The following is a 26,310-nucleotide window of genomic DNA, read 5'->3' as shown; positions in this document are numbered from 1 at the left end:
AGCACAAGTATGCCAAACAATACAAACAAAAAGCCAAATACAAAAGCAAGTTTAAAAAAAAAAGCTGTAGCCGGGCGGTGGTGGCGCACGCCTTTAATCCCAGCACTCGGGAGGCAGAGGCAGGCGGATCTCTGTGAGTTCGAGGCCGGGCTGGACCGATAGCCTCCTAAACAATACAGAGAAACCCTGTCTCGTAAAAACAAAAAAAAAAAACAAAAAAACAAAACAAAACAAAAAAAAGCTGTATCCATACATCATATTCCCTCTAAAATGGCTAGAAAATTCTATGTCAAATGCAGGGGCCGATGATGTAGTGATGCAATATTCAAAACATCACCAATGGCATGTTTCTTTGATGCAAAGATACCCAACTCGCAACTTAGAAAACAGGGCAATTATTAGAATCTACAAACAAGGAAGAAATACTTTATATAAGTTAGCTCCATTTATGCTCATCTTCTATTGGGTCTAATTTCTTTGAATACTACATTTTTCTATGAGAAGACTACTAAAAGGGTAGCAAGATGATCAGCAAGTAAAGGTGCTGTTCACCACCAAGACTGACAACTTAAGTTCAATCCCTAAGACCCACATGACAGGAGAAAACAGAGAAGTATGCTTTGCAAACATACCATAGTATACTACACATGCCTGCATACTACACATACACATACACTAAATAAATGCCCCCAAAACTATTATCAAAAATAATGCAGGCCTCTGACCTAACACTTGGGAAGCCAAGGCAGAATTAAAAATCTGAGATCAGTCTGAGCCATATGCGAGATCTTATCCCAAAAAACTTAAAAATCTCCAAAAAAAAGTCCATGAATTAATTAACTAAAATAATTCCATTCTATGTTATTAGAAAACCGGAACTTATGTTTTTCCTTTGGAGGGAAGCAAAAAAGAATTTTACCAGCATTCCTTCATTTCTATTCACAGTAGTAGATAGTGGTGTTAGTGCTGCTGAGATATAATAAGCAGCTGGCTTTGGGAAACTTATGCTGACAATTACAATCTTTGTTTGCGTATGGAACACCAAAGACAATTTATATACCTTCTGCCTAACTCAACAAAACCATGTAGGTAGAGAGACCTGTAGAATTTAGTCTTTTGAAAAGGGGCTAAAGAAACATGTCAGCAGTAGATTACTTACTTAGTAGATTACACACCTAGCTCCCTATGCAAACATTCTCCAGCACTAGCAGGAAAATAATTTTCCAAAAATATGAAGTGAATATCCATTTATCATGCTTCCTCCACAGGACATATCACAGGTTTCTCATGAACTACTAGAAAACTAAGTTTAAGACCACTGCAAACAGTGAAAAAGTACTAACTAGACTATGACAAAGGGCATTTTGTCTGCAGTATGAGAAAGCTAAACAAGAAGGCAGAATGTCACCTTATTATTAAACTAGCCCCAATTTTTGCCACATCCTGAACAATATAGAACGAGAAGGAAAAAAACTTAAGAAAACAATTCTTGCATGTAAAATCCATAAATAAGCTCGATTCTGTATATTCACATGCATATAATTTTAGTATTACCACTATAAACAGCAAGAAAAGTAAGCATGCTTTATCATAATCCGATGTTTATAAAAGTTTGTAAATCTTTTCAACAAACCAAATATCAATCCACACTTAACTTTTCTTCTGCTTGCATGTTCATTTGTTCTGAGACAGATACTCAGTAAGTAGTAGCCCACACTGTACTTAAACTTATCCATTCAGTCTTCAACTCCCAGGTCCATGATTATAACACTTGATTGTACCATTTATATTCTTATCTATAAATATTTGTAAGGCATTCTAATACAATAATCTTAAGAAATTAGAACCCAGGCTAGGAGAATATAAAGAAAAAACTAAAATTTTGAAATTGAATAAGTGTTTTTACAGCTTTTATGTATATTATTCCCAGTAATCTGTATCTTTCTCTAACTGAAATAAAATTTGTTTGGTGACACTTAAAGTTAGAACAAACCCTTTAGATATAAATACACACTGAATTTTATCAAAGAAGATATGCTTTGGGGAAAGAATTATTTGTCCCAAAGACGTGAAATCTTTCAATTTTAAACAAGGCCCTCACTATATAACCCTGTTTGGCCTGGATCTCATTGTACATACCAGTGGTTCTCAACCTGTAAGTCACAAACCCTTTGTGATGATCTAAGACCATCTGCATATAAGATATTTATATTATGATTCATACAGTAGCAAAACTGCAGTTATGAAGTAGCAACAAAAAAAATTTATCATTGGGGCTTGCCACATCAAGAGGAACTATATTAAAGGATCACAGCACTAAAAAGGTTGAGGACCACTGGTATAGACCAAGCTGGGCTCTAACTCCGAGTTAAGTGTGTGCCATCAAGCTGGACTACAAGAAGACCATTTTAAAACCCAAATACTTTTTATATTGAATAGTCCCAAATACTCAAAAATCAAGCAGAGTAGATATAGCTAGTTAAGAATGAAGACTGCCTAGATTATGTAAAAACAGTAATTTAAAAGACAATGGGTGTTTTGGCATCCAAGTACAATCCCAGCACTCATGAAGAGTAAGCAGAAGAATCCAAAGTTCAGAGCTGTCCCAGCTATACAACAAATTCACAGCCTGCCTAATTCATGAGACTGTCTCAAAAAAAAAAAAAAAAAGGGAAAGAAAATTTTGTAAAACCTTGAAGATAAGCTACTGTTCTATAAACTGTAGCTACTGTGGTATAAACCTGATTTCTTGGCTCTCCACACTAGATGACTATCCAAGGTTAATCTAAAGCACTGAAAAAGAGGGATTGATAATTATTTACCTGACTTTATCCCTGAACTTCACAATTGGCACTTTTGCACGAATCAGCTGAGGTCTTTCAATGTAGCCAGCTGAAGGAGAAAAGATCATGTGAACATCTACCAATGTTTTTTCCCACTCACAATATTCTAATGTACAGTTTTAAAATAAACCAACTTAAAACATGCTGTCCTTGAAAAAGAAAGTCAAGAATAAGGGAGAGGGAGGGGAGGAAGGAAGGGCAAAGTGAAGGGAAGGAAAAGGAGGGGAGAAGGAAAGACAGACAGATGTCAAGTCCCTCTAAAGGTCAAGTCTACACTATTTAAAAGGCTTTAAGGTTTCTTCTTTCAAAAGTATAATCTAGTATATAATAGTAGCTATAAAGATATTTATTAGAACATTTGAGTGAAAAAATAGCTAAAAGTAAGGAAATAGCTAAATTCTGGTATGACTCAGTAAGAAATAGTAGCCATAGAAATCTGTTGTAATATGCAAGGCTTGCAACTTGGTAAGACAAATCACGTATTTTTAGTTTCATCAAAGGTATAAAAATGTATTATAGAAACTGCAGAAAATTAGGAACTTATAGAAAGAATTAAAGCTAGAAAGATAGCTCGGCGGTTAAGAGCACATACTACTCTTCCAAAGGAATTGAGTTCAGACACCCCCCCCATAGAAGGCAGCTCCTAACAGTCTGCAACTATAGCTCCAGAGGATCCAACACCCTTTTCTGGTCTCCACAGCACCTGCTCTGTGCACATGCTCACACACAGGCACATAATTACAAACAAAAGAGAAATCATTTTTTTAAAAATCTGTAAAACTTTATCACGGGAGCAATATTCTAATGTTTAACTATAGGAAAAGACAATACCTTTGTTAGAGTTTTTGGTAGAAGGGAAAGTTTCATGTTTTCCTCCATATATATAAAGTAAACATGCATGTAAGTTCATGTGTCCAGAGGTCAAAATCCAGTATCTTCCTCTTTCTCCAACTTATTTTTGAGATAACCTCAATGAACCCAATACTCAATTACTGGGTAGAATGGATGGTCAGAGCTAGGATCCCCATCTCTGGCCCACCCCTGGCCCTTAGTGCTGGGTTATACACATAAACTACCACACCCAGCATTTTTACATGGGTGCTAGAGATCTGATCGAGTACTCATGTTTTTACATTAAGCCATGCCTCGCCTCTAGACTCAAGCATGCGCGTTTACAGGCTTCCTCTAAAATCCCTACTGCATCAGGCAAGCCACCTGACTGTGACAGAGAAAGCAGAACAAAACAAAACACAGGGACAGACTATTCCCAAATGGGGCCAATGCTACTCATGTCACACTCTTGGTTTTGGTTTAACTTTCTAAAAATTTCATTAAAATATAACTCTTATCTCTGTATTTGTAAAACTACTGTTTAAATGCTCTGTACCTCATGATTTGCAAGTATATTGGATATGATTAAAATATTTAACTTAAAATTTTTAACAATGGGGTTGGTAGTTAAAAAACTACAGATAGGTAATCTTAAAAGAAACATGTGACTTGCTCAAGAAACCCTATATAAAGCCTGTCTCCCACTCAGATCTCTGCTGCTTCTCTCCAAGAAAAGGTAGCTACTCTCCTGTGTTCTTTCCAATAAGCAGTGGACTTTCTGGTATTCCGTAACTTTCAACTGATAGGATACCTTTCCCCAAAGAGTTGGAACTCTTACACCTATAAGACTACATGTATCATGCTTTGATTCTCAAATAAGATACTTGCCTTACAGCTAGCTGTTCATTCATGCCTATTTTCCTAAAGGCCTTTTGAGAGAGAAAGAAGGGAAACTTATATACCTTCAAATCTCAAAATGTATTCAATAGAATATTTTTCAAGTAAGTTCAATAATAATTTGCTAAATCATGCTTTTTAACCAAAAGTTAAAAGAAACTAAAACCGAAGCGAAGATGGGTATGATGGTAACACACCCATCATTCCAGAACTCAGGAAGCAGAGGCACGAGGATCACAAGTTCAAGGCCAGTCTTGGCTACATATGTTTATATATAGCAAGATCCTATCTTAAAAAGAAGTTCAAAATAATTTAGTTAGAAGAAAACAATCCACATTAAAACTATTCTCATCAGAAAATAAGTGATTCTTACCAGAAAAGTTAAGTGACCAACATTTGAAATACTAGCTATGTCAGAGGCATGTGAGACTTACACAGTCTAGTACAGAAGTGCTTATAGACTAAGGTGAGTATATGGCGTGCTTCAGTCTTCTGATTGACCTGAAAAAAACACTGAAAAGTTAAGGTGTTTTTTCATTATTTTTTTCTTAGGTTAGTGTTTGATTTTTTTTTAAAGTAACAAAACAGCAAAAACACAAAACATATTTTTCTTTCAAATTTTTAGAAATATACACTACAGAAAAAGTCAATTCTCAGTGCAATCTTTCAGATCCACATTTCAGAATCAAATAATCTTACCTGAAAACAACAATGTCATTTTTCTCTTTCGTATACATGGTGTTAAAAAAAAACACAAAAGTCTCCTCCAACAAAATTTTAAAAAATTAGCAACATTTTATTTCTTTATCAAGAAGAAGTGCTTATGAATTATGTAGAGTCAATCTGAGTGTAAGCTGTGGCAACATGGCTTACGCATGTGATATTAAAGACCATAGAGCTAGTAAACATGACTGCATGCAGTGTAGTTGCCAAGGCTTGCAATATCCATTACACTGACATTTAAAGGGTTCTTTGGTCTACTTGTTTCTTTTCCCTTTTCTTTTCTTTACATTATCTCAAAACACAGAAAATCCTTTCCTGGAATAAACCTGTTTCTCTTTTACAACAACCAGGAGAATAAAATTATTATTATAATTTAAAAGATTTTGTTTTGCCTTTTTTTGTTTGTTTGTTTTGGTTTTTTGAGACAAGGGTTTTTCTTTGTAGCCCAGGTTGTTTTAAAACTTTGTAGACCAGGCTGGTCTTGAAATCACAGAGATCAACCTGTTTCTGCCTCCCAAGTGCTTGCGCTAAAAAAATCGTGCCCCAACATGCCTGGCTTGTTTTGCATTTTTAAGCCTATAAAGCAAAGCATAAAATATTAAAATTACACCCAATTTAATCAAAAAGTTTGGTAGTTTTAAGAGACCTCAACAACTACAAAAGGCTGCATTAAGTAAGTTTACTGAATACTTAGAATTCATACTGAATAAAATATATCAAGAATACTGCTATATGCTTTGCTGTACTGCACCCTGTAAACACTCAAGCCACCTAGTTACATTTCATAGTTAGAAGAAACACTAAAAACCACACACTTCAAAGCTAGCTCACTTCAACAGCTCAGGACTACTAGAGCTGCTCTTAAGTATACCATGCTGGTGTCTGCGTGTGGGGGGCAGCGATGTGGAACTAGAGGAAACAGAAAATTCAAATAATTAATTACAATCACTCAGGTTCTATTCCTTAATTGACACAGCATGAGAATGGGTTTGGAATAATGTCTCATTACTTACTGGTTCTTCTTTAACAACTAAGCATAAATCGCCATCACTGCTCCGGGCACCAAATCCATTTAAAGATGATCCAACTAAGAAAAGTCTGCTTTCTAGAGGAGCAGAAGAAAGCAGTAAGAAACTAACAGTGCATCTGTAAACTGGAATGTACAGCCAGGAAAAGCATGCACAGTAGGCAGACGTACGTGGGAATAGCAGCTGGATCTCTCTCTGCAGCTGGGCTCTACAGAGTTCTTTCTTCTTCAAGTCACTCATCTGCTGCTGACAAGTTTCAAACAACTCTAGTATCTGCTGACTCAACTTGAATGCACCACAAAAGAAAACAAAAACAAAACAAAGCTATTGTTACTTACACACAAAGAATGACTTGAGAAACTATACATAAATTAAAAAAAATAAAATACACTTAAATGACAGAAAAATAGTCAGGTAATCCATATAATTACAGCTCAGCAAATTAAAACCCTTTTGTCACTGTGCTTTCATGTGGACTGTGAATAAGTTTTATACTTCTAAGAGTCACAATCACAAGTGAATAAGAATATGCAAAATAAATATGAAGCAGAAACCATAGAAACATGACTTATTCTCAAATATTTACTCTAGGTCTCTTTCAAGAAGTTTACCTCTAGTGGTCTTACTGATGAGTGCCACACACAACAGGTTTTAGAGAGTTCCTGTTTTCTGTATTCACACAAACCACCCTCCAGTCCATTATTATAACTTTCTCTGAACCCTGGCTTCTTCATATGAGGTTGCCATCTGCTGATCGCTCTTGTTTAGATTAATGTTGTAGCTAACATTTCCCTCTACCCCAACTCTCACCGCTACCACAGGATGATAAGATAAAGGATAACTTTATCTGTAGTAAGCCACACTTTTCACAATATACTCTTTTGAAATTCTTTCACTGTTTTTCATTGCTGTACTCTCATGGCTGTGAGCCCTGATATTTTAAATTCTGATATACTACTTCAGCTTTAATTTCCTGTTCAACTCACTGTCTTATCACCCCACCTCTAATGTATCTGCTCCCTTTTCTTCCAACCCATCAGTACCTACTATCCCAGAATGCATCTCCCAAATCATTCTCTTTCATCACATCTTAGAAACTTTATCCCGCAGGCTCTAATGTCTGTGCTACAAAATCCTCACCCGAAGGCAATGGAAACACTACTTTCCCTCTAAAACTAAACCTAAGGTACTAACAGACAAAACTGAAAAGCTTTTTGGAAAGTTGAGTCTTCCAAATATTTGGTGTAAGGGTTAGCCTAGCTTAGTGTCCTTAGCATCACTCCCAGCCTTTATTTACTCTTCTGTTTAAATAATGTTCCCATTTTTCACTATTCCATTCCAAAATGCTTACTGCCTTCTTCAAGGCCCCTAAACTTACTTTCTCTTGCAGATAAGATCATATTAAAACTTTTCTAAGAAAAGCCAAACGGAGTGGTGCACATCTGCAAATCCCAGCACTCAAGAGGACGGAGGTAGGAGGATCAGGAGTTCAAGGCCATCCTTGGCTTCATAGGGGGTTCCAGGACAGCCTAAGCTACATGAGATCCTGTCTCAAAAAAGAAAAAGAAAGAGGGGGAAAAAAACTAAGAAAATTAAAAATACCAGATACAATTCCTCATCTTGCTATAACATATAAAGTAACAGTCCTGACGGAAATCTCACCTCTTTCCTTCTGTTAAGACACAGTGTCCTTTTGCTATGGCCCTCTACCAATATCTTTTTGTCCAAGCTTGCTGTTCACCTCAGGAGCACATACACTTTCATCCATTCTTCAATCTCTTTTGTATTTTCAGTTTTTCCTTAAGCCTCCCCAAAGTCTATAGACCAGACAAAAGTCTCACTCATCATTTAAGATGTTATATTTTAAACCATATTCAGAATATTTAAGAAGGTTCAAGAGCTGTTGATAATCACAAAACAGGCTCAATTTAAAAAAAAAAATCTGTAATTACTTGCCCCACAAAAAGAGAAACAGCAACTATGAGAATAGAACCTATCAAACTAAACCAAAACCAAACACTGACAACAAAAACAACACAACTGACTCAGTATTCTTCATGAACCCCAAATCTAACCAGTTAGGGACAAACACTAATACCGAAATGGCACAGTATCAAAGCAGTAAGAGGAAAGGAAAAAAGCATTTTAGGAGAGCACTACAATCAGACACAACAGTCTCTAGATACTACCTTTCGCTTCTTTCCCTCCAAACTGAGGGTTCCTTCTTGATGTAGACCAGTATACAATTTTATAAGCAAACACAGAAGAACACTAAAAGTTCAGAGACATCAAACATAAAGGAAACTGCTGTCTAAAACAAACAAACAAACACACCAACAAAAACTGTCAGGCCCTGAAATTTAAACAAGGCAGGGCTGTGAGAGGCAAAGGAAAGGTCTAGAATGACTCTGACTATTTTGGGTACCATAACAGGAATAGAGTATGTAACTGACACTGAAGGACCAGGGATACAGCTAATCATCTTACAAGACACAGGTAACTGCCCCTCTGGCAATGTTTGATCTAAAAGCATCAATAACGCGAAAGTAAAACTCTTGGTCTAGACAAAACTCGGGTAAGAAGTAAAGCAGAAGAGGAGACCTAGAGTCATGAGGTTAGCCTGCCTAGTCTGCCCCATCTAAAAGGAGCACAAATAAAGGAGCAGTCTCACTCAAACACAAATAACAGAAGAAGAAAAAAGAACTAAAATCTCAAAAAGAATGAATTTCAAAAAGGAATAAAACCAAAACAAAACAAAAAAGGCTTAGGAAAATACCTGAAAAGTTATGAAATAATTCCCATAATGTTTTGTAAGAAAAGAATTAATAGAGAAACCCTGCTAAGATGAAGCACATTTCCATGGAGACATGAGGGCATTTTAACATGTTTTAAAAGGCCCTTTCGCACTTTAACTTTTAACTTTTGGGTGGTTCAAGACAGGGTTTCTCTGTGTCTTTGGAGGCTGTCCTGGAACTAGCTCTTGTAGACCAGGCTGGTCTCGAACTCAGAGATCCGCCTGCCTCTGCCTCCTGAGTGCTGGGATTACAGATATGTGCCGCCACCATCCAGTCTTTTAAATTTAACAAGAGAAATTCATTCTGAAAAAACTGATGACAACAGCAAACTGTATAACACTACTGACAAGTGTATTTTCCAAAAGCTATGCAGGATTTATAGGCTGAAATTTACAAAAATACTGATATAAGAGACATCTAAATATGAAGAGGTAAGTCTGGTATGTTCATGCCAGTAAACCCAGCATGAGGGAGGTGAAGGCAGGACTGGTATGAGTCTAAGGTCTATATCGTCTATAGAGCAAGACCCTATCTCAAAACAAAAATAATAGACATACCATGTTAACAGATCAGAAAACTATTGGTTAAACATCAGTTCTCCTGAAACAGGTATGTAGAGTCAAGATAATTAGAACAGTCAGAAGCCTTCTTTGTAAAAATTAAGAAAATGGGTTGTATTTGGAAATCAAAAATAGGAGGAGAAAAAGAAGCTAAATTAACAGAGATACAGTTGCATTGCCCCCCCAAAAAGAAAAAAAAAACAGAAATACGCATATATTCATGAGGTATACTGAACAACTGGAAACTGATCCAAACCAAAAAGAAGGGAGGTATGCATTAAATTAAAATTGGCCATACGATTGGTCATATGTTGGTACATTATGGTCATATAATGTTGGAATGATTAAATTAATACTTGGAAGTTTAATAACACCATTGTTTACACTTTACATACAAAGTATACTATTTGCCAGAAAAAAGAAGATATATGAACCCAAGTTTGTAATAAATTCAAGAAAAATGATTAATGTAAAAATTAAATGTCATGTAAAGGTTATACTTTATTTTATTCACCCAGAAGGATAGACAATCTAGGACCCACAAGACAAATACAACTTCTAGTCTGTTATGTAAATATTGAATATTTTCACATTTTATTAAGTGGAGAAAAAAAAGAGCCAATAACTCAAATAACTTGAACACCTAAAATATTTACTACCTGGTCCTTTAGAGAAAGAAAACATTTGTTGTTATGGAATATTCCTTTACACTGTGTGAAGATATGTCACTATGACTGGTTTAATAAAAAGCTAAATGGCCAATATCCAGACAGGATTTCCAGGACAGAGAGAATGTTAGGAAAAAGGTCGGAGAAGCCAAACAGACACAGATTGAGTTGGACACACAAAATGAGATAGAGGTAAAAGCCATATGGTAGAAGATAGATTAATAAAAATATGTGTTAATTTAAGCTGTAAGATTTAGTTAGGAACAAGCCTAAGCCATCACCCAAGCTCTCATAATTAATACGTCTCTATGTCATGATTTGGAGGGACAGAGAAAGACTCAGAACAGTTTGTCAACTGAAGTAGAACAATCCCAGACATCATAATAGGTACTAAATATCCATTGTATCACAAAATAAGGAAATTGCAACAATATTTAAATGAAATCCATTACATGTGGGCCATAATAGTACACACTTATAATCCTAGCACTTGGGAAACTGAGGCTGGAGGATTGTGAATTTGCGATCAACCTGAGCCACAAAGCAAAACCCTATCTACCCATCTTCCTTATATACTATTTCACAGACAATTTGTACTATCATCTGTCACAACTTAATGCAGATACATTAGTAACCTTTAAAATGACTGTCCACTTTCAAGGCCACCTCATTCCAAACCAAACAACTCTGTTCTGCAAAAACCTATCCTTTCCCCAAAATACAGGTCATTATGTTATTTCAGTTATTCAAACACTTTCAATGCCATTGGACCATGCATTCAAGGGCCCAAATCACTACCTATTTATCTCACATCAGATATTGTGTTCACTATATACTTAGAGTTTATAGTACAGTAATTGTCGATCACATTCTTGGCAGCAACAGACACTCAGTAAAATTGTTAGTTCTTATCATCACAGATCATGTGATGTTAAAGCCAGGCCTCACAGTGTGGTCTCTCTATCCTAGACTTTAGTACATTAAATTCCCCCTCTTTGTATTTTCAGAGACAGTTGTTAAATCTTGCTTGGTAGACATGACTTTGAGCAACTTATTTACCTTAATTTAAGACCATAGCTATATGCCACTAGGTTGTTGAAACAGTAAATAATATAACATGCATAAATGTCTAAAGAGCAAGCATATCAATGAATAGTAGTCTTCTTGAAAAGACAGCATTTAAGCCAGGCATGGTGGCACACATCTGTAATATGAGCTTTCAGAAAGTAGAACCAAGAAGATCATGAGTTCAAAGTCAGGCTGAGCTACACAGTGAGATCCTGTCTCCAAAAATAAAGCGTTCACTTAAAAGAACAAACAAAAGCACTTTCTTTCTTTCTCTTACAATAAGAAGAAATAAATATCGCTCGAAAAAACTAGTTCAACTACAAAATCTATTTTTACTTTTCTGGGGGAAATGCCTTAATTCCAAAGACAGTACATTTAGGAGAAATGTTTCTATATGACTAAGCAAAGAGAGATATGGAATCATATCTTATCAGATGCTTATTATGAATATTAATTATACATTATTAAATTTATAGAATCAACATATGCCTAAGCTATATGTAAAAATCAGTTCTTTGGTTAGCTCTACTAGTTAACTACAAACATAAATATATACAAAAATGTATTTCCACGTCTGAGTAATAAACCCATTTTAAATGTCCTCCTAGCACACATACATTAAAACCCATATATAGTAATTATTTATATGTCTATTCAGAGAATTCACCTCATTGGCTTTCACATCAGGACATAGGGGTTAAACTCGGAAAGCAAAGAAGGAGCAGAGGAATGAAGAAGAAAAAGCACCGGAGCACCCCACGATGTTTTTCTAATTCTGCTTTGCTTTCTCCTGTTTCCCATTGATAATGTCTAATTGTGCCTAAGGAAAATGTTGGCAGAGAAGGGATAATTTTTTTTTATAAAAATCCTGGGACAAATGAACCAACAGTAGGAGAACATAGCTGGAGCCTACTTCCCACCATATACATCAATTAATTAAAAATGGATCAAAGTCCTAAATGTAAGAACTAAAAGTAAAAATTCTTAGAATACATTCTAGCACTCAGGAGGTTTATGTGAGTTCAAGAGGGCTGGAGATGGCTCAGTCGTTAAAGACTAGGCTCACAACCAAAAATGTGAGTTCAAGAATAGCTTAGTCTACATATCAAGTTTCAGGTCAGCCAGAGCTGTATAATGAGGCCCTGTCTCAAAATAAGTAAGTAAACTAATCCTTTAACACATAGGTATCAATACTCAAGACACTGTACTGAGAAGTGGTTTCTGAGATGCAACACTAATAGCACAAGCAACCAAAGAAAAACTAACTGGAATACATCAAAATTAAAAGTTTTTATGCTTTAGAGGGGGCATCAACAAAAAAATCTAAAAATAAAAATCACAGAAAGGACGAAACATTTGCAAATCATCTATCTATAAAGGCTAATAATAAGAATATATAAAATAACTCTTATAATTCAGCAATCAGAAGACAAGTAACCTACTAAAATCTGGACAAAGAATCTGAATGGATCTCTCTCCAAAAGACATACAAATGTCCAACAGGCAAATGACATTAGGGAATGAAAACAGAAACAGTTCTCATACCAGAATGGCTCCAATAAAAAGAGAAAAGGTAAGGGTGAACCTCAACAGTAGTTCAGTATTTGCTTAGCCTGTTAAAAGCCCTGGGTTCCATCTCTAGTACTGCAAGGAACTGAAGAGAGAATCACCAATAAATGTCACAAGTATTGACAGGAATGTAATGAGAGTAGAACATCAGTATACATATAATATCTATTTTCCAGAACATTTTGGCAGTTCCTAAAAGGTTAAGCATATATTACCATATTTCCAAACAATTTCACTTATGTTTATGTATCAAGAGAGTAAAAACATATATCCATGCAAAATGTTGTACGTGAGACACTTAAACAGCACCATTATTCACAATTGCCAGAATTAAAAACCTAAAAGTCCATCAGGCTGATATTTTTGGCCATAGGTCAAAGTATTCTACCTACGGGAAGCAAGAAGGAAAGTAAATGCTGTTGAGGTACAAACTCTCTTGGGAGTGTTGACTATGTTTTAGAAATAGATTTCCACAACTTTGTGAACTTTCTCCCTGAGTTCTGGGTCACCCTGGTCTACAGAATGAGGTACAGGATAGCCAGAGATATGTAGAGACTATCTCAAAAAAATAACGACCACTAAAAATTAACTACTAATGAATTTGAGCAAGAACAGTTATAAGAGAATTCTCTACAATTAAAAAAATCAAATATTTTAGGCTTTGTAAGTCAGCAAAAGCTGGTCATGATAGATGTACTTATGACAGGAAAAAAAATCAGTGATATTTTAAAAGAACTTTAAACATTCAAAAAAAAAAGGACACATTCTGAATGCAGAAATTAGGTTTTCCTTATCCTTTTAGTATATTCTTTATATGAAATTTCCAAAAGGCAATCTGAAATTCTGAATTATAATTACCTTATCTTTGGCCTCAGGCAGTGTGATTTCTCTAGGTTCTAATAGTGGAATTTCTCGAAGAGGTGGAACACATCTTACTATATCTGGTACATAGTGTGTGTGAAACAATGGCGGCATGGAATATCTTCGGTCACCTGATAAAGGCACTATCTGGTTAATTATAGTTGGCTCTTGGTGGGGTGAATGGAAACGCTGCCGTTTACCATCAAGAGGAAAGTTTTTTTCATCGCTAATTCTCCTGAAAACAAGCAAATATACCTTAGTGACAAAAGACACAACTTTCTGACAACAGAAGCATACAAATATAGAAACAGATGATAATAGCACTGTGACTCTTTGGATAGAGTTACATTATTAAGTCTCTAGTGGACTTTAATATTCATTTTCAGCATAAGAGATGTCTTCTAATGTCTTACAAAAACAAAGATAATTAATGGTATGCTTTTGAATTACCAAAATGAGTCATCACCACATTGAAAGCAATATAGAAAAATGCCTACTTACAGGATTATACAAGCACGAAGAAAGATAAATTCTAACAAAAGTAAAAGTAAATTGAGGTGTGTGTGTGTGTGTGTATTTTAAAGATTCTTTGAATATACTTATATTTTGGCTCATCACTGATAAAACAAAATTGACATTTTTATAAAAGCTATAAGGGTATTAGACAACACTTGAAAACAAGCTGCATTTCAGATAATATTAACATAAATGTCTTGAGCATGATTAAAGTATTCTGGTAACATAGGAGAATGTCTTCATTTTTATAAGGAAAAGACTAAGGTGTTTTGGAATGAAGCAATAATGTCAACAAATTCCTTTTATCTAACTTGGGGGAAATATGTGTGAGTGAGAAGAGAAACAAAAACAAGCATAGCTAAACTTTGCAACTAATGAATCAAGAGCAAAAGTATATATTATACTATCTTTTACATTTTTCATAAGGTTTGAAATTTTTCAAAATAACAAGAAAAATAATTAGGCCAGCACAGAGAGCGTCAAGCACCTGTGAAGTCCCAGGTTCAAACCCCAGTACCAGGAAAAGTAGAGACCAGTAATTTGATGGGGAAAATGATATTTATTTCACTGGCATACTAGAGTGTTCACATGAAATATTTTGTTGCAGAAAATGGCCCAGTTCCTTTCAAGCTCTAAAATCCTATGGGCAATGCCACCTTAAGGTTTTTATCACCACCCTGATCTTCAGGGATTATTCTAACTCTTCTCTCTTTGCAGATCCACAAAGTAAGTAGAACTCCTACTCTTAAGTAAAAATATACAGGACTAGACACATAAAAGTACAGTTGTTTTCTTAAATCTGAAAGTAATTACAGCATATATACTGAGTATCTTCGATTAAAAATATCAAATTTAATTTCTAATATCTGTTTCTATGAACTAATGCAACTCATGAGTTGCCAATTGGCTACTAAGGCAATTTCAAAACACACACACACACACAAATAAAACTAACAAGTCAATATTCTTAGAATCATTATATAACTTTCCCAATAACAAGACAGAAAAACTTATGTTTATCGTAAGTCTTGGTTCTAGAATTTCAAATAGCAGCTATACCATCGCTGCTTGGACAACAATAAGACTTAATGATATATCATTTTAAAGTTTTTAGAACACTACATTTTAAATTTCTTTTTTTTTCCCCCCCAAGACAGGGCTTCTCTGTATTGTCCTGGAACTCTCTCTGTAGACCAGCCTGTCCTCAGACTCACAGAGATCCAAATGCCTCTGCTTCCTGAGTGCTAGGATTAAAGGCATGAGACACCAACTCCTGGACTAAATTTCTATTATTTCTAACTAAACATAGAAATTATAAATTGATTAGATAGGTTTTAAAAGGTATGTTGTCATACAAATACCAAATGTTATTTTAGAAAGTACCTCTGAAATTCTATTATAATTATTTTGTAATAAATTCATTTATTTTAAAATTGGTTTCTGAAATGATTATAGAAAGCCTTATACCAGCCAGGTATGGTAGCACATGCCTTTAATTTCAACACTAGAGAGGCAGAGGCAGGTGAATCTCTGTGAGTTCCAGGTCACCCTGGTCTACATAAAACCTGAAAAACTTTAAAAGGTATTCTAAAAATTAAAGAACAGAGTCAAGCATGGCTTCTTTGTAGCAGCATTTTCTCTGGTGGGCTCTGTTTGCTAGAGACAAGAAGAGGCTTGAAGCTCCTTTAAGAGAGGCTTACTGACTCAGCATAAGTAGCCCTGTTACCAAACAGGTAAATGGTGTGTCCAAGCAGCTGACAGCCAAGACTACACAAAGAAACTCTGACTTGAAAAACAAATAAACAAAGATATTTTATGAGAAAACTTTTCAAAAGGTAATTAAGTATACCTGGGCTGCCAAGGGACCCTAATCTATTATAACAGGCATCCTTGAAGAGATGAGATCACCAATAAGGAAAGAAAATGGACAATACAAGAACAGGAATCTAGCCGGGCATTGGTGGTGCACACCTTTAATCCCAGCACTCGGGAGGCAGAGGCAGGCGGATCTCTGTGAGCTCGAGGCCAGGTTAGACCGACAGCCTCGAAAACAATACAGAGAAACCCTGTCTTGTAAAAACAAAAACAAAAACAAAAAAAACCAAACAAACAAAACAAGACAAAAAACAAAACAAAACAAAACAAAAAAACAGGAATCTATATGCCAGTGAAGGGCTTCAAAGGAAGCCAGACTTCCTGAGTATGATGTGGATTTTTAGCCTCTTTATGTTATCAAGTATCAGTTTACAGTACATTGCTGTAGTAATTCTAGTAAGTTCATAAAGAAGACATCTGATGTAGCTAAAGTTCTCAATTGAAGAACACAGCTTTATTCCATCTAAAACCTACAGTGGCAGAAATAAAGCAATACAAGATTCATTAAAGCTGGGCATTGGTGGCGCACGCCTTTAATCCCAGCACTCGGGAGGCAGAGGCAGGCAGATCTCTGTGATTTCAAGGCCAGCCTGGTCTACAAAGCGAGTTCCAGGACAGACTCCAAAACAATACAGAGAAACCCTGTCTTGAAAAACCAAAAAAATAAATAAATAAAAATAAAAAAAAGATTCATTAAAATGTTTGAACTCAGAGAAGTTTTTAAATTCTATGACTGATCTAACTGCATAGTTATCAGAAAACAAAACCTAGGCCCACACTGTCCAAACAATTTTATACAACTGTTAAACAGTTCTTTGAACTTTTAGGAAACAACTGAGATATACTTACTTCCTTCCTCGAAATAATGGGGATGTCGAGGTCTGTATTGGACTGACAGCTCCATATGCCAGGGGCTGTAAGGTCACCGCTCTAGACAAGCTACCAAAACCAGAGAATAGTGACATAAATACTTTTCTTTAGAACCAAAAATTCCACACAAGCTAAAAACTAGTCAAAAGAAAACAAGGCTTAACAATATTTTCTCTGCTTTCATACTGAATACAAAAACATACCAAAGAGAAAACAGAACGTAATAACACTGTCCAATATAATACCATACTTACTCTACATTTTGAAAGTTGTATTGTGCATCAATAAGTTGCTGGTGTGAATAAAGAGTTGGTGAGAGAGCAAAGAAATTATTATGCTGTTGGTGGTTTGGGGTGAAGGGTGGACGACCCAAAATGGAGTTTGGGAACATGCTCTTGTTCACTGAAGGTGAACATGTATTCTTCTTCCTATAATTTAAAAAGAATACTAAATTATAGCTTAAAGTCATGGAACTCTTTGATAAGTATGATCTACTACTTAAAACAATCATCTATCAAATTAGTCATTTCATTTGCAAAGTTATTTCTGAAATTCTACTATGGGCAACAAATCACTAATAATTAATTTAAAATCTAAACCACATTCAACTGCTTTCAATAGTATTCATGTTTTAAATTTTCTAATGAATATGTTAATAAATTGACCTTAATAGCAACACAATTTTTGCCACCACTATTCTAACAAAAATAACCAAGAGATTTAATTAAATTGCTCAGATCCTTACATTTATTCACAACCTAACTCATACCTAAGAATTATATTATCTGAAGAAATAAGACAGTCTTGCTCCATAAAGGAAAAAAAAAACTGAAGAGGACAATCAGAACTGTCACTAACCTAGAAAGACACTAGATGTTCCTCTTAAATTTTGTTCCATGACTAAGCAAAGCTAGTCTTCAAAAGGGTGGGTAAGGTAGCATACCAAAGCCAAGGAAACAAATTAAAAATGATACTCCCTGGTTAGCTTTTTAAAACAATTAGAAAATTCCTAACTGAGAAACATTGTACAATATAACAATAAGCAAAACAACAGAACATAGTAAAAGTTAAGGGTCTACCACCAGAACTTAACAGAAGTACTTGCCCAGCCTCCCTATGAGAAATGCAAACAGCTGCCAGGTACCATTCATATATAAGCAGCTTTCGTTTAGACTTCTAGTAGCTCATACTTAAAATAAGGCACCCACAGAACACCAAAGTGGGAAGAAAAGGAACAGGGAATACGGAGAAACTGTAGCAAATCAACATTCAAAGAAAAATGCCTAGAGAGCCCAAGTAATCCAACATTTAGTCCTTGAAAAACAGAAAACACACAAAAAGGAAAAATCACTAAACAAATAAAAGAAAAAATGTCCTGGACTAAAAAATCACACACATACACAGATGGAATTTTAGAATATCCAAAGAAAACAAGTTTATCAATATTCCAGAGGAGGAAATATTATAAAGTTGGAGATCAAAATGTCTTTGGACTTTCTAATAACAATAGTGGAAGACACAAGACACAAATTAATGCCTTTAAAGCTTTAAAGTTTAAGTAAAATGTTAAACCGTAAGACTATCCAAGTCTATACTAAGGGAAAATGAAAATATTTGTAAATGCGAATGGTAAAAAGAGAGAGATGGGTTGGGTGGCACACACTAGTAGTCCCATTATTCAGGAGACTGAGGTGGAAGGTGAAAAATTGTTTTCAGCCAGCAGTGGTGACAGAGGCAGGCAGATCACCATGAGCTCAAGGCCAGCCTGGTATATATGAGAGTCTCAAGTCAGTGAGGTAACATAGTGAACCTGTCTCAAAATAAAGAGAGAAAATCCAGATTAGGGCAAATTCCCAGAATGATAGGAAAGGGAAGTTAACAGTTGCTCAAAGTCAAAGCAGAAAGATGGTCTCAAGATGATACTCAAGAAATACAAATCAAAACAACTTTGAGATAGCATCTTAATCCAGCCAGAATGGCAAAGATCAACAAAACAACCAATAACAAACACTGGAGGTGCTGTGGGAAAGGGTATCCTCATTCATTCACTGTTGGTGGGACTGCAAACTAGTCTGTCCACTCTGAAACTCAGTGTGGGTAAATCCTCCAAACTAAAAACAATGTCAGGCGTTGGTGGCACACGCCTTTAATCCCAGGACTCAGGAGGCAGAGGCAGGCAGATCTCTGTGAGTTCAAGGCCAGCCTGGTCTACAGAGCAAGTGACAGGACAGGCTCCAAAGCTACACAGAGAAACCCTGCCTCAAGACAAACAAACAAACAAAACAAAACAAAAACCTAAAAATAAATCTACCATATAACCAGCTCCCCTCCTTGGCATATGCCCAAAAGACTCAACATCCTACTCTACAGATATCTGCTCAGTCATGTTCACGTCTCTATTTACAATAGCTAGGAAATGGAAACAACATAAGTGTCCTTCAACTGAGGAATGTACAAAGAAAAATGTGGCATGTTCTCTCTATTCAGAAGTTCCTATCTTCAAATCTTCAGATGTGGACACATTCTGGAGTTACTGCAGAAACCAGGAAAGAGGGACCACTGCTGAGGCACATGGGTGGAGGAACAGAGAGGTCAATAGCAGGGTCCAAGTTATCTGATCCAGGAAATGGGAAGGGGAAAGGCTCCAATTAGGAAGGGGGGCAGAAATAAATTATAGGAGGGGGAGGAGGAGGAGGGAAGGTTAAATAACAGTAAGGATGCTTGAAAAAGTCATAAGGAATCATGCTATTAACTACCTAAAACAACAAAAACTCTAACAAACTTCTATGGTGCATGCACATGCGCATGATAGCATGCACACATACACACACACAAATAATTTTCTCATTTGGGCTGACAATGCCCCTGCCAAGAACCAATGACTAACAAAAACCCCAATACCAAGCATAAGAAGCCCTTTTGAATTGTTGGTCAAAGCTGTCAGACTCCCAAAGTATTACAGGCCTTTAGTTCCCCAAGGGGTGGAAGGTTAAGTCCCTATTCCTGAAGATACCATGCACTTAAGACACAGCGTCCAGAGGCCTGAGCTGAACTGACCTGAATGCCCCCTCCCGAAGATTGGATTAGCTTTCGTGGTACCTGAAGATATCATGAAAGCTTCCAAAGGAGAGAAGTAACCAACAGTTCTGAGCTACGATGCCTACAAACCACAATGACCAGCATTGCATGGTAAAACTAAGGGTGCAGCAGTGCCACGCATACCTTGGCAGTAATCAAGAGCTCTTTAATTGGACTTAAAACCCACTCACCTAGAGAGTCATGTCTGGTACAGAAAACCAACCTAGCTAAGAGAACTAATAAAGTCATAGATCTTAGAGGAAAACCTACAACCATCACTTGACTAAACCAACATCCCTAACCACATTCTAAATAGTTGTCCTTATATCTACAGATTAATGCAGTTCTCACCTCTCAAGGAAAATTCTCTTTTCAATAAACAGAAACCATCACAAGAACCACAACCAATCAAACTACAGTCACATGGCCGAGTCCCAAAGGATACATCTACAATACAATTTCCACACCTAAGGATGGGGAACACTATGGGAAGAGGAAGCAGAAAGATCTAAGAGTCAGAGGATCAGGAAGTTTGTTGTGAGACTGCATCTCCTAGTAATGTGAGATGCTATACTCCTAAGTCTCACTAGCATGACTTCCTAACCATGAGCTGCTCAACAAGGACAATAACAGGCATGTTAAGGTGAACTGGGGAACGACTACAAGGCCTCAGCCCTACACAAATACAGTCAACCAAGGATGCCGATAGTGGGAGAAATAGTCTTCTCCAGGGAAGAGACAACAACTGCTATCCAAAACCAAATGGTCAGCACTAAAATAATACATACAAGTACCATCACACAAACTGAGCAGATTATATTTAGGAATATGCTGTGAATATAATACAGGCATGTAATAATTTTTAAAAAGGCTGTGAATTCAAAAGAAAGCAAGAAAGGGCAAATGGAAGGGTATGAAGAAAATAAAGAGAAAGAGAAATGATGTAATTATAGTCTCAAAGTTAGAAAATAATAGCAGTACTGATAAAAGTCATTACACGGAAGGACACGTAAAACAACAACAACAACAAAGCACTCGGGAGGCAGAGGCAGGCAGATCTTCCAGACCAGCCTGGTCTACACAGCGAGTTCCAGGACAGCCTCCAAAGCCACAGAGAAACCCTGTCTCGAAAACCAAAAACAAACAAACAAAAAAAAACAAAAAAAAAGAAAAGCTTTGTGGATCATCCTAAGAATTTGATCAGGGTGTTTTTCTAAGATATTTGTTTTTTGTTTTGTTTGATTTGGGGTTTTTTGAAACAAGATTTCTCTGTGTACCCGTGGCTGTCCCTGAACTCACTTTATAGACCAGAATGGCCTCAAATTCAGAGATCCATCCACCTGCCTCTGTCTTCCAAGTGTTGGGATTAAAGGCATGAGCCACCACACACTGCCTGGGGATATTTGGTTCTTATGATAATATAACCATTAAATATACCAACTTAAACAAAAGTTGCTATCTTTGTTATATATCATTTACTATATGTTACATAGTATTTGTATTTACATATTTATGTTCTGAATTTATATACTGATATGGACGTTTAATGTGTATATATTATTATGCAAAGGATATTCAGGTTACAAAAGGTGCTCAATTTTCTTGTCTATAGGAAATAAGTGTCAAATTCCTCCAGGAAGTCTGTACTTCCTTTTTTATTTTAATTATTTTTATGAGTATTTGCTGACCTGTTCTCTCTGAATTTCATTGCACAGAAGTTTCAAAATGGTGGTTAAGAGTTGGTTTCCTTTACTCCACTTCCCTGAACTAACTTCTCATTTAAAAAGTGTTTTTCATGGGGGTTATATAAAAAAAAGTCATTAAGTGGTTAGCTATAATGAATTTTGCTTGGCATTTCATTTTGCTGAACTATAGAAACTATGGATCTAAGTAAAAGAAGCCATCTATACTTAGAAAAATTAAAACCAAAAAATTCTATTTCAAGTCATGCATAGTGGCACACACCTGGAATCCAGCCCTTGGGAGGACAAGGGAGGATGGATGGTCAGCAGTTTGAGACTAGCTGGAAAGACAGCAAATTCAAACCCAACCTGGGCATAAGAACATTGTCTCAAAAAACACAACACAGAAGTTCTTTTTCAAAGATAGAAATGGTGGTGTAAGCCTGAAATCTCAAAATTAAGGAGGCTCAGGCAGGTAGACCTGAAGTTTAAGTACAGCCTGGGTGCCATAGGAGTGAAAACCCATTTCTAAAAGCACACAAGAGGGCTGGAGTGCGCAGCAGTCAAGAGTACTGACTGCTCCCTCAGAGGACCCGGTATGGTTCTCAGCACCACGTGGTGACTCACAACTATCTGTAACTCCAGTTCCAGGAAACCCAAAGCCTTCTGCTGACCTTCCTGAGCACCAGGCATGCACATAAAATAATAGATACATCTGAAAAAAATAAAATAAAAACAATAATACTATTTCAGGTTCATTTACAGAAGTCCATTGTTCAACACCTAGATAATTTATACCAATAAATAAACTGTCGTTTTCTTCTGGACCCAAATAAGGCCCTATATGTCTGCATTCAGACTTAAAGATGCAAAAAATGCTAATACACCTCTCATTTTAATGCTATCCCATTACACAATCAAATCCAAACTAAGTAGAAGTTGAAAGATACGTTACCCAGAACTACTCTACAACATTAAAACCAAATGATTCTATACTTAAAAGCTTAGAAACCTAGAATGATTTCAGACTCAAAAATTTACTCTAGTGTATATACCTAGTTCCACATGATCAAATGTAAAATGAGCAGCATACTCAGATGCAAAATGAACATTAATTTCTATTTTATTATTTTATTGAGAAAGGGTCTCACTGTGTTATGCTGGCTGGCCTGGAACATTCTGTGCACAGAGATTGGCCTGCCTCTGAGAAGAAGCCATTCTTGTGCAGTCCCTCTAAGATAAAATACCAGTCAGACTATCTCAGGAATCTTGACCCTCCAGTCAAACTCTTAACTGGGCAGTCTTCAACACAGAACCATTCCTAGGAAATTTAACAAATAGTACTCGATGTTCAACCCTATAAGTAGACATTAAATTCTTTTTCTAATATACTTCAATCATGATTGTCATAATATTGAAACAATGATCTATTGCGAAATTACAAGGGAACCAGGTGTGGTGGCACACACCTTTGATGCCAGCACTCAAAGGGCAGAGGCAGGCTGATCTCTGTGAGCTCAAGGCCTGCCTGGACCAGTAAGCAAATGCTAGACTAGCCAAGGCTGTAAGTGAGGTTCTGACTCAACAGCAAAACAAAATACGAGGAATCCTTATAAAACAGTTATATGAAATAGGGCCAAATGAAACTACCACTACACTAGAACTTTATAAAATTTCAACTATTTTCTTTCTAGTCTTAATGAAGCTTCCTTAACCAAAGACTATCTGTCTGTAAGAAGTTACTCCATGTTATCTGTAGTGATATGAATTTGATAGCATCCTCCTTTTCTTACCTCAAAAAGTTGCTGGCTTTTTAATATGTACTCAACAGTGAAAGAGAATAATCTAGGTAAAATCTATACTGTTTTTAAAACCATTATGCTGGTTCTTGCCTTGAGAAAAGACCTTTAAAGCCTACTTTGTCCAATATGCTTAAACCATGAAAGATTAAAACAGGGTTATGTGCAAATGAGCATACATGAGACAAAATAGTAACAGTTTAGAAAGTATTTCTAGTGGTAACAGCATTAGGTCTTTTAATTTGCAACTGGAATTAATGTCCTCAAATCGATCTCTTCTACAAATTATAGAACACTCATGTTTACATAATGGTCTCTTCATCAAAACTCCTTGGAAATTAACATCTACCTAATACAAACAAGCTAGATCAAGTTCTCTGTTTACTTTATCTAAGTGTCTCTAATCCCCTAAAATGTTCAGTTCTATTCTCCACAACAGAAAAAGTCTAACTCCTAAATCCTGCTCACCCACTGTCAAAACCGCCTTCAGGTTTTAACAACACATTCCTTTTTTTATTAAAAATTAAATTCCATCCAAGAATTAAAAGAAAAATCTAGCAACAAGGCTCCAAATGGACATTTCTCAAATGACTGAAAGCTGGCCCATTTCACACGGAGTCTATGTACTTAACAGGACTTTTCTAGATCACATATAACTGGGGCTATTCACACCTACCAAGTAATGCTTCTGTTAACGGTAATTAGTCAGTACAAATTAAGAGTATTATAGTGGTTAGCACACCATAGCCTGGCAGTACTGAACAATATAATATGATGGTAGTGTATCTGTATATAAACAGAAGCCACAAAAAACATACACTTAATTTTCCAACCAGACTTGCGCAATTTCTTTCTCTTCCTTTTATCAATAATCTTAATTTAAACAAAGCTGAAGGAGGCAAAATAAGAAAGAACACTTAAATACCCTTCTCTTTCTTTAATCGACGATCTAATTATTGTAAACAAAGCTTAAAGAGGCGAAAACAACGGAGGGAACTTAAATCAAAGTCTGGGAAAACATAAGCCCCTCTTGTGTTCTTAGCCAGATAAAAAGATAGAGAATCTGGCCGCAAAATCTGACAAAAGTGCATTCGACCCGCCAGTCCCGACCTCTGTGTGTGTGTGTGTGTGTGTGTGTGTGTGTGTGTGTGTGTGTGTGTGTGTGTGTGTGTGTGTGTGTGTGTGTGTGTTTTACCATGGAGACTTCACGCTACTTAACCAAAATGTCTTAAAAGATAAGATGCCTTCCACGGTGATTAACTTAATTTACCTTAGTTCTCCCCCTGCCTTTTGGAATACCAGGAGGAAGGATCTAAGACAGTCTTACTCTTTCGGTCTGGGGAGTGAAGACGGAGCGGGAGGCGACGGGAGAACTAGAGAGAAGACGTAATGGGAGAGAAGCCGGCGGCGCCAACATTCTTCCCCCAGCGCAGCGCCCGGGGAACGCCCCTAGTCTGGGCAGCTGCGGGACAGCGCCGGGCTCCCCGCGCAAAGCGCAACGCCAGCTTCAGAAAAGTTCCGCGCGCCCGGCCCTGCTCACGTGCATCCCCCACCCACCCCCGAGCCCCTCCACTCACCGGCGTCCACGCCAAAGAGCCGAGCAGGGCCCAGCGGCACCGCCCGCCAACACGCTCCCGGGCCCGAGCTGCCGCCCGAGCCGGCCGAGGGAGGAGCAGCACGGCGAGGCCCAGCTCGCGCGGGTGACCCGGGACCGGCCGGGCGGCGGAGAGGCGAGGGCCGGTGCGGTCCTGGCACGCGCGGGCGTGGAAGGTAAGGGGGCGGCGACAATAAAGAGAAAGGAAAAAAAAAAGCGGAAGACCAGAAAGTCGCCGAAAAGGCGGCGTAGAAGGCCCTGTCAGAGATACCCGGAAGATCGGCGTGACCCCGGATGGGAATATGCAGCGGGAGCGAAAGGTCAGACTTCCGGCAGCCGCCGCTGGTGAGCGCGTTTGCGGAGCCGCGCAGGCGCAGGGCTTGCCCGGCTCGGGACGGCCTGGGCGACGCCGGCCCGGCAGCGGGGACGGAAGGGAACGACGAAGGCTGCCTGCGGGGCCGTGGCCCCCTCCGAGGTCTCCTGCGGCTTCTCTTCGGTCAGCCATTTCCTGCCGGCCTGTTCTTCCAGGAGATGGTGGAAAACCAACCTCACCTCGCCCTTCCTGGAAAGATCAGCATTGAGCTTTAAGTGGTTCTCTCCTCCGAAAAACAGGTTTTTGGAGACAAAAAAATGTCCATGATGCCCAAAGCCCACACAGCACCCTGCCCTTAACAGCTAGCACTCCCTTGCCCACCAGGCGTTTTAGCATCTTCTGAAACTGTCTATAGACTGCTTGATTTACTGATGTAAATCTGTTAACAATAGTCCTGGTATTGTCCTGGCAGGAAGTATAACAATGTGACTGCTCCCATTCCTGAAATTAATAATTGTCGGTTTGCTTATTGCTTTTTTGGTTTTCTAGTTGTTTCTTTGTTATTTCTCATGCTTTTAGTTATTAAATTTTTAATTTTCCACTTAACTCACAAACTGAGGTCATCATTGTGATACAATCATTTAATAACTTACTATATACTGATAACCATATTACTATATGCTGTTTACTGATTATATATGTACTGTTACTGATGATGTATATTATATATACTATATTCT

The 26,310-nt window shown here is 37.2% G+C and overlaps 1 protein-coding gene across 6 annotated transcripts in view; it reads right to left on the bottom strand.

Moving 5' to 3' along the window:
- Tent2 (terminal nucleotidyltransferase 2) overlaps window positions 1-25,367 on the bottom strand; it is a 46,781-nt gene extending 21,414 nt beyond the window's left edge. The window contains exons 1-8 of one of the 6 annotated variants that reach the window (XM_005065656.4): window positions 25,241-25,367; window positions 17,359-17,532; window positions 17,084-17,173; window positions 13,841-14,078; window positions 6,493-6,607; window positions 6,308-6,399; window positions 5,006-5,084; window positions 2,823-2,892 (exon numbers count right to left, since the gene is read on the bottom strand). In XM_005065656.4, coding sequence (XP_005065713.1) covers window positions 2,823-2,892; window positions 5,006-5,084; window positions 6,308-6,399; window positions 6,493-6,607; window positions 13,841-14,078; window positions 17,084-17,173; window positions 17,359-17,495 — 821 coding nt within the window. In that variant the 5' untranslated portion in view covers window positions 17,496-17,532; window positions 25,241-25,367. Of the gene's footprint in view, window positions 1-2,822; window positions 2,893-5,005; window positions 5,085-6,307; window positions 6,608-7,700; window positions 7,869-13,840; window positions 14,079-17,083; window positions 17,174-17,358; window positions 17,533-24,933; window positions 25,051-25,240 lie in introns of those variants that run through there. The other 5 variants (XM_005065657.4, XM_040728909.1, XM_040728911.1 and 2 more) reach the window with 5 other exon arrangements.
- Between the last annotated feature and the right edge of the window lie 943 nt (window positions 25,368-26,310).

This window comes from Mesocricetus auratus, unplaced genomic scaffold (assembly GCF_017639785.1).
Source record: "Mesocricetus auratus isolate SY011 unplaced genomic scaffold, BCM_Maur_2.0 Super-Scaffold_100020, whole genome shotgun sequence".
In the NCBI taxonomy this organism is placed as follows: Eukaryota; Metazoa; Chordata; class Mammalia; order Rodentia; family Cricetidae; genus Mesocricetus; species Mesocricetus auratus.
The sequence above is the reverse complement of the archived record's forward strand: the minus strand, read 5'-3'. Positions and strand labels throughout refer to the sequence as shown.